The following is a 9,691-nucleotide window of genomic DNA, read 5'->3' as shown; positions in this document are numbered from 1 at the left end:
TATATATATATATATGCATTTTTCAACTTGTTCACACTTGAAAAGGGGAACACGCATTTCATTTCAATATTTTATTATCACAATTACATGGGGCCCGCAATCACATTAGTTTATTAGCATCAAATTTATTTTTTGAGCAATTTATTATGTTGTTTTTTATTTAAATATGAATATAGGGCTCATTATGATCAGCTTCGAGTGGGGATATTTTGGGTTGAACTTTCTGTATCCGTTCCATGAAGAAAAAAAGTTAAAAAATACATATTTAAAATTAGAAAGGCGTTGAATTTGGATTTGTGGATGAATCACATCTAATGAATAGAGCGAGAAAATGAGAAAGAATCATAGGAAGAGAAAGATTAGTCTTTTTTTAAATGATTTCAACAATCTCTATTAGATTCAATGATCCTCTATGCATAGTGTTGAGATTGGTGTGAAATGATAATTACAACTCTGATCATCGTTTATCGGTCGACCTGAAATCAATCGGCTTCATGCATGCAATTGATGAATATCCAGAGGGTAGACTTATTGTTGGTTGGCCCCTTTGTAAGTGGTCTCTGAGGCAGTCAACCTCTAATCTAATTTGGCTAGCCTCTTGATTGGTTGACCACTCGATTAAATCTCCGACATTTTTGTTGGTTGACCCTTAGCTGGTCACTCGACCACTCTCCATTATCTGGTTCAAACCACTCTCCATTATCTGGTTCAACTGGCCTTTGGAATCTTTATTTATACTCATAGAGTCCCATCTAGCTAGTGACACAAGCTCCACTCTGAGTTGTTCGATTCACAGAAAATGATCAAGGATATTTTAATTGTACATAAAATACAATTATGTCCTTTTCTTACTAGTAAAGATAGGCATAACGCCTCCTTATTGAATTCATGGACAGCTTAATATGCATTTACTTTTGAAACAACAAGTATCATGATTCATGAGAAATCAAGCTAAACTAAGGTTTCCAAATTTATTGAAAGCTATATTAGAATTTAATGCTAGAGAAATATGAAAAAATTATTCTTTGAGGGAGAAGAAAAAACAATAGTCCAGCAAAGTATGAAAAAATACTGTACAAATAAAATATTATCTAGTTCTTTCTCTCTTCGATACAATTGTTGATGACTGCTCTTCGAAATGAAGAAATAAAAAAATAATAATGAATTTCATTCAATAAAAATGGAATTTTATTCAAGGATGAGAAAGTGAAATGTCTTGCAATAAGGCATCTTAGATGGCCATATTCACTTCACCACAATTATATATAGAGATATGGATAGATAAGACAAACTAAGATGATGTGTCTTGATGTGATCTTTGCCATCGAGTCATTACAAGAAAAATTCATATTATCTTTCCATCTCATAGACTATGAGGTTTGTAGATATATATATATATATATATATATATTCATATTCATAAAATAAATTAATTTTCTAGCTGAGTATCGGTCAAATCTGATTGTCTTCCAATTAAATTAGAATCAAACGAAATGGACAATCAACTACTTAAAAATATCAATAGCATACTTAAAGCGTACGCTTGTCACGAAAGCAACGTTTGAACAAAGGCGAGCAGCCGAGCAGTATCGAGTTTTGGAGTATTGGCAATTTATAATCAGTATTCTCAGATATTTGATTATTAGTCTTTTCCTGCACTGTATTTTGCCCTTGTTTTATTACTCTCTTTTTCAACCGGTTATTTAAGCGGTTTGATTTGGGCTAAGAATCCTTTCTCTACAGAATCAGGATTGAACCGATCAAAATTAAAGTTGAACTAGCGAACCAGTCCAGCTGCTAAAGAATTAGTCGGTTCAAATATTGTTCAATTTTAACATTTTAATTTCGATTGGATACCTAAAAAGAAGATATTTATATTAAAATTAGAGAAAATTTTATGTTCAAAATATTACAAAAATGTTGTATTATATTAAAATACTATTTATTGAACAAATAAAAATGATGTTAATTTCTACCACTTAGATTATATTAAAATAATTTAAATCTTAAGTACATCATCCGATTCAACCTCTGGTACAATCTCGAATGAACAATTGAACTTTGACATTTTTTTCTTCTGGTTCAATATGTGGTCTGATTTTCATAACTTTGATTCTCAGTTTGGATCCCTTAACTCAAATTACCACTTTTTTATATTTGACAAGAAAATGCATATAACTACAAGTTCTTCGAAAATTATGATGAAATATATAGTTGCTTTTAAAAATTAAGAATAACATAAAAAAATAAATAGTAAATTAAATCATTTCGAATTCTTCTCTAACAAATACTTACGGCTTTAATTTTCAATAACAACGTACCAAAACAAATTTGGTTAGCTTGTTGTTGCCCCTCATAGAGAAGATTATTTGATGTGCTCTGTTGATATGTCTTCATTAATTATTTGATCATGCCAATCAATCATCGTAGTACTATCAATGAAAATTCACTGTTCGCGAACAGTTCATCTTCGTCACGTTAAGTAGCTCGTATTTGAATTGTCATTAAGTGGGTCAGTCAAACTCAAATAAATTTTTTTAAGCTCAAATTATAAATGAGCCAAACAATGCACATTTTAGCTCCAAATAAGAAAATTATTTATATAATAATACATTTTATATTTTTATATCAAGTTAAATCACCGTAATTTGTGTGGTCAAGTGATTCTATGATTTTTATTGTATAGAAATGATATAAATTTGAATTTAACATCTTTCATCTATCTTTCCAATTAAATTATACAAATAAACTATTTATAAGCAATTTCAATCACGACGAGCCGAATAAGGGCCAAGTCAGAACTTACTCAGCCCTAGACTGTTATATCCTATTTGAAAGAAATCAATAAAGACAATGCAATATATTTATACACACTAATTGATCCTGAAACTTCATGTCAGGTTGAATATCCACAAGAAATTTGGCCTCCAGCAGAAAATGTGACCCAAATGATCTACAAAAACTATAATTTCACCATCTGGGCCTTCTGGTCCCCTTTCCTCATAAGAGCCGAGGAGACAACGACGACTAACAAGTACGACATGTGGAATCTATATCTCGACGAGCCCGACCAACTCTGGCAACGCCAAATGGCCAAATTCGACCACATCGTCCTCAACACTGGAAACTGGTACAGCCGGCCCGCTCAATTTTACGCAAAACAAAAGCTCATCGGCTGCCATTACTGCCTCTTCAAGCGCACGCCTTTCATGAGCCTCTACAAGGCTCACCGACAAGCCTTCCGCACTGCAATGGATGCCATTGTCGACAACAAGCAGGGCTTCAAGGGGCTGACCATCGTGCGGACGGTTTCGCCGTCGCACTTTGAAGGTGGGGAGTGGAATAAAGGTGGAGACTGCCGGAGAACGGCGCCGTTCCGGCGGGGGGGAGCGAAGCTCGTGGGAATGGATTTGGGGTTGTATAAGGATCAGTTGAAGGAGTTTTGGAAGGCGAAGTGGGAGGGGAATGAGAAGGGGTTGGAGTTCAGGCTGTTGGATACGACGCAGGCAATGTTGTTGAGGCCGGATGGGCATCCGAGCAGGTATGGACATTGGCCGCGTGAGAAGAGGGTTTTGTATAATGATTGCGTGCATTGGTGTCTTCCGGGGCCGGTGGATATGTGGAATGATTTGTTGTTTTTGGTGCTGAGTGTGTGATGGGATTGTGGTGAGTAGAAGGGGGTAGTTATTTTTCATTAATTTGATTTCTTTTATTCATTTTTTGAGGTAGAGTTGCACTATTCTTTTACATTGAATGATGTATAGATTAGAATTAAAATTTTATTTGGGTTTTGAATTCCTATATTATATCTGCATTGTGGAAATTATGTTTTGAATTTCTATATTATATCTTCAGGGTGGAAATTATCTCTAATCGAACTTCTTTTCCAATAGTTAATAATTCATGAATCTAGAGTTATAAATTATGAAATGAAAGTGTTTATAAACTTGGAATCATAAAATTTAACTCTCATACTTCTAACTTTTTCCTAAGAAGCTATGAAGTTTTTGTTCTCTCTGTTCTCTTTTAGAAGCTTTTATTCTCACTTGATGCATCATGCTTAAGAGAATGGGGGAACTTGTACATGTTAAGAAATACTTTATATCATGCACTATTTATCAAACAAAAAATATCAATTCTTCAAGCACCTACCAAATCAACCACATACCAATGCATCAAATATTTTACCTTACATTTAAATTTTGAAGATATAAAATTTTCTATAAATTTATCTGTTTATTTATTGAAAGCAATGTTATTTTCAACATGCTCCCTTAAATTAGAATTGTAACTCAAAAAATGCTTCGGTACTTCACAAAAGCTATTCTTTGTTTCAGTGGCTTAGTACAGATGTCTGTCTCTTCATCTTAAGACACCACACAATTTAATTCTATTTTTTTTTTTTTTGCAACACATTAATTTATGTAGTAATAACAGGCCTTAATATATTTTCTTTGTTGTGAAAGATGAGATTTTTTTGTGGATTTAAGTGTTGATTTATTACCTATATGTATTTCAATGAATTCTTCATTTGAAAATTATAATTCTTGTTTGTCATCACTTTAGTTGTCATACGTGTGAGGTGTCCAGTTGAATGATACGAGATTGCATCCAGTCTATTGTAGTTCAAGGCATCCGGTTGGACCTCCTGATATGTGCTTCGAGCACGAGTCCACGAGCGGTACCGATTCAGCCCTACCCATGAGAGCTTACCGGTGGTTGATGATGAGGAAAATGTGTGCCCCACTTCTTTAAAAAAAGGGAAGAAGAATTATTATTAATAATAATTTTATTTTCGACATGATATCAACTTTGAGCAACTAAATATGAAGTTTAAGTGTTAGATATAGAAATACACCAAGAAATTCAGGGAGTCAATGGTTTTGGACGAAACAAAGAGGGACATGCGAGAGTTTCAGGGAGAAGAGATTAGGGCAAGACAGAGAGGGAGGTGATTTCAAGCGGGATATAGGATTAGTTCTGACACCCTATAAATTGCTTTTATTGCGTGTGTTATTAACACTATTACCGACAGTTGTTCATGTCGCTTAATAATAAAATACATTGGTTAAAATCTCACCAGATGACGGCCTCAAAGATAACCGACAAACTATAACTGTCGGTTAATATTTGCTTATAACCGATGGGTTTTTCCATCGTTTATAATTAAAAACAGTCGATAAACAAAATATTGCTGATAAGAGACTGTATATGTTGTTGTATACTATCGCAAATAAGCAAGATAAAAACAATCGCAAAACCGTCGACAATTAGAATAATTTTTCTGACAAGTAAAAAGCCATCGGATTTTCCATCATTTTTTACGTTTTTTTTTGTAGTGCTTTCATTAACAATGTTAATCCATCTATTTACATATATCGTTATGATTCTCACATACTTTATATTTGTAACCTACTTATAACCTACAGATATATGAAAACAGAAACGCGGAACTTATTAGAAGGTACATGTATATTACATGTAGGTTACAGGGAGGTTACAGAGGGTATGATGCGGATATAACTCCCCAATACCCTCCTTGTAACCTACTGAAATTTTTTGATTTTCGAGAGGGCTTAAATGCATTTTATGGGCTGCATACTTACTGTTTTGGAAAGGGTTTGAATGCATTTTTATGAATTGTATACGTACTGTTTTGGCAAGAATTTGAACTCTGTTTTGACCTAGAATAAACGATGTTTTGCAAAGAATTTGAACACATTTTTGGGCTTTGAATGAACGCTGTTTTTGGAGGAGATTTATATGCTATTTCTAGACTTAAATAAACGCTATTTTGGGAAAGGATTTGAACACTGTTTTGACCTTGTATAAATGTAGTTTTGGGAAGAATTAGAATACTGTTTTGGGCAAGAATAAATGTTGTTTCAGAAAGGGTTTAACCGCTGTTTTGGGCTGATTAAGGGCTGTTTTGGAGGGGTTTGAATGCCTCCTTCTAGCCCGATTTAGTGTTGTTTTTGCTCTATATTTTGCTGTTTTGAAAGATGTTTGAATGCCGTTGTGGGTCCCTTTTTTTCTATGTTTCCTTGCTTGATGATCCGGTTTATGTGCTTACCTAAATAACTCTTATGTTCAAATATAAGTGGAGACATGCACGGCGTAGTGATATCAGCGGGGCTATAATTTAGATGGTTTGGGGTTAAAGGGCAATAATGTGAAACGCTTCTGGTGCTAAAAGTAGGTTAAAAGAATAGCATCTCCTGACCTGAGGACCTTCGGGAGGGCGCAGGGTCGATGTTACTATTCACCAACACTTGATGAAAAGTTGTTATTGTTTTCTCAGGTTGTCGGTAGCTCTAGCCCGGTCAAGGCGACTAACTTGTGGACCTCTTGATTTACATAATACTTATATATGACATAACAAAAAAAAAAAAATTTCTCGTGTCATTACTATTTTTATACTACTAAGTAAATGTTTAATTGTATATGCCTAACAAATTAAGAATTTTGAATGTTATCCTATACAATTCCACTCGTTACTCACTTTGAGTGTGCTAAGAGTTGCCCTCCTTCAATTGTTTTGTTGGTAGCCTTTGTTCTGTTGTTGTTGCGAGATCTAAATATACTAGTTGATGTGGTATATATATAAATCAAATAGGAGAATCATTACTCACTTTGAGTGTGCTAAGAGTTGCCCTCCAATTGTTTTGTTGGTAGCCTTTGTTCCGTTGTTGTTGCGAGAGTTGTTGTTGCGAGATCTTCCGTTGTTGTTGCGAGATCTAAATATACTAGTTGATGTGGTATATATATAAATCAAACAGGAGAACGATCGACGAAGTGAAAAATAAAACGAGAAAAGTCACACCAGAAAAGAATAACATAACAAAACACACAGATTTACGTGGTTCGACAAATTGCCTACGTCCACGGAGTTGCAGAGGATTTTACTACCTGAGGAATTTACACCAGTCGATCACCTCGACTTGAGAGGAATCTCTCACTCTTCATTGTTCTCTCTCTTCTTCTCTCTCTATTCTCTCTCTATACCGAGATACACCGAAAAAAACAAACTTACAGGGGAAATAAATTCAATTTCTCTTCTGTCTCAAGCCACCAAGAAGAAGCCTAGTGAGAACAATCTTCTTCTTCTTTCTTCTTCCTTCTTCCTTCTGCCACAAGGAACTGCTCCTCCTTACACTTCTCTTCCTCTGCCCCGAGGAAACCTTCCTTTATCCCGAGGAAACCGAAGAAGAACTCAAAGCTTGACTACTAAACCCAAGGAGAGCCATCCAAAGCTTTTATCACAAGCAGGAGGGAGCGAAGAGATGCTTCACTTCACAAAAGAGGAAGGAGGGAGTGGTTATTTCTGAAGAGGTGTGACTCTAAAAAGCAAAGTAACCGCCCAAGCATAGTGGACCGGGCTCCACCGTTTCTAATAATTCTCGCACTTGGAGATCTGTACACAGGCTGCAACATCTCATTCCTCAAACTGATATCCTCCAGTCTAACTTGAATCCTCTACCTTGAATCCTCCACTGTGAATCCTCCACCTCTTCAACTCAAAGCCTCTGTCTTCACTTCAGAAAACCAACTAAAGCTGTGTTCAACTTCAGTTTCTCTAGAGTAACACCCTCAGTCAACATATCAGTAGGCTCCACATAGTTTTGCACCTCCAAGCTATTTTCTGGGTCACTCTTTTCTCTTCTTATAACTCCCACTGCATGGACAACATTCTGCCTCTGCTGAAAGTCTTTTCCAACAAGTTTAGCTTTGTACCTTTTACTGACATCACGCTCAGTCTTCAGCTGGTACACCCACTTATTGTGCAATGCCTTCTTCCCTGGTGGAAGTTCTGCCAGCTCCCACTTGCTCGAATTTTCATCTTGCAAGATTTCTTCATAGCTCTATGGTTCTTCAACATTTGTCTGTAAAACAATAGGAATGGGTGCCCCGGACCCACTTTCCTCTTCACTTTCATCACTGCCCTGCACTGTGGCCTCTGGTAGATTTCCTACTACATTCAAAGCCCCTGAATCCAATATCAAGTCTTCAACAGAACTATGATTTGCCAATAATAGTGCATTCTGTGATTTTTTAGATACCACATTTGCACTATGATTCTTCATCTTCTTAGGATTCCTGCAGTTCTTCTTTATGTGGCCATCTTTCCCACAATTACCTTGCCACAATTTCAACAGGTTGTCTGCTTACTAAACTTTGATTTTAATCTCTCTATCCTTGAGTTCCTATCATGCCATCTCCCTTTAAAATCAACATTCAGCGTCGAACTTGAACCTGAGACCTCACTAGAATCTTTTCTGCGAACTTCTTCAGCCAAAATCAAATCACGATTATTATCGTACTTCAGTTTAGATTTACTTGTAGAACTGCTAACTGCTATCCTCATGACTTCCCAACTATCTGGCAATGAAGTCAACAAGATCAGTGCACATAACTCATCATCAAAATCAATTTCCATAGACGATAATTGATTTGTGATAGTATTAAAAACATTCAGGTGTTGAGCAACAGAAACACATTCCATCATCTTCAATTGAATAACTTCTTCATCAAGTGCACCTTGTTATTCGCCGATGGTTTTTCATACATACCTGATAAGGCTGCCATGAGATCTGCAGTCGTCCTCCTTGACGATGATGTGTGCAACATACCTCGATAGGGTCAATCGAATACCCCCCAGAACTTGTCGATCCAATAAATTCCATTCAGCCTCATCCATTCTTTCACGTCGTTTCCCCAATAACGGAAGATGAAGTTTATTCTCATAAAGAAAATCCTCTATCTGCATTCTCTAATAACCAAAATATGTGTCATCAAACTTCTTGATCCCTGAAACCTTCACTTCATCTGCAACTATCATTATTCCTTAGATCTGAAACCACGCTCTGATGCCAGTTATTGTTGTTGCGAGATCTAGATATATCTGTTGATGTGGTATATATATAAATCAAATAGGAGAACGATCGACGAAATGAAAAACAAAATGAGAAAAATAAAACCAGAGAAGAACAACACAGCAAAACACAGCAAGACACAAATTTACGTGGTTCGGCAAATTGCCTACGTCCACGAAGTTGCAGAGGATTTTACTACCTGAGGAATTTACAGCAGTAGATCACCTCGACTTACAAGAGGAATCTCTCACTCTTCGTTGCTCTCTCTATTCTTCTCTCTCTATACTGAGATACACCGATGAAAACTCTACACCGAAATACACCGAAGAAGACAAACTTACAAGAGAAATAAACCCAATTTCTCTTCTGCCACAAGCCACCAAGAAGAAGCCTAGAGAGTACAATCTTCTTCTTCTTCCTTCTTCCTTTTTCCTTCTGCCGCAAGGAACTGCTCCTCCTTGCACTTCTCTTCCCCTGCCCTGAGGAAACCTTCCTCTATCCCGAGGAAAACAAACCGAAGAAGAACTCAAAGCGTGACTACTAAACCCAAGGAGAGCCATCCGAAGCTTTTATCACGAACAAGAGGGAGTGTTCACAAAAGAGGAAGGCGAGAGTGATTATTTGTGAAGAGGTGTGACTCTCCAAAGCAAAGTAACCGCCCAAGCATAGTGGATCGGGCTCCACCGTTTCTAACATGCTCGGGGTTGGGCGGGACAAAACACACAGATTTCTTATCGTTACCTACTGATGTCTCTCTAGAATTATGAGTTTGAGCTTACCCCTAACGTGAATTCTTATACCCAACTCCGATCTTTCAT

The 9,691-nt window shown here is 36.4% G+C and overlaps 1 protein-coding gene across 1 annotated transcript in view; it reads left to right on the top strand.

The window, feature by feature from the left end:
- The window catches only part of LOC110018238 (protein trichome birefringence-like 19), a 4,812-nt gene extending 1,073 nt beyond the window's left edge, over positions 1 to 3,739 (top strand). Inside the window, exon 2 of the mRNA XM_020715502.1 lies at positions 2,901 to 3,739. Within this exon, the coding sequence (XP_020571161.1) occupies positions 2,901 to 3,656 (756 nt within the window). The 3' untranslated portion in view covers positions 3,657 to 3,739. The remainder of the gene's footprint in view (positions 1 to 2,900) is intronic.
- The last annotated feature ends 5,952 nt before the right edge of the window (positions 3,740 to 9,691 follow it).

The sequence above is a fragment of the Phalaenopsis equestris genome, unplaced genomic scaffold (genome assembly GCF_001263595.1).
Source record: "Phalaenopsis equestris unplaced genomic scaffold, ASM126359v1 Scaffold000006, whole genome shotgun sequence".
In the NCBI taxonomy this organism is placed as follows: Eukaryota; Viridiplantae; Streptophyta; class Magnoliopsida; order Asparagales; family Orchidaceae; genus Phalaenopsis; species Phalaenopsis equestris.
Note: the sequence above shows the minus strand (reverse complement) of the source record. Positions and strands in the feature narration are given on the sequence as shown.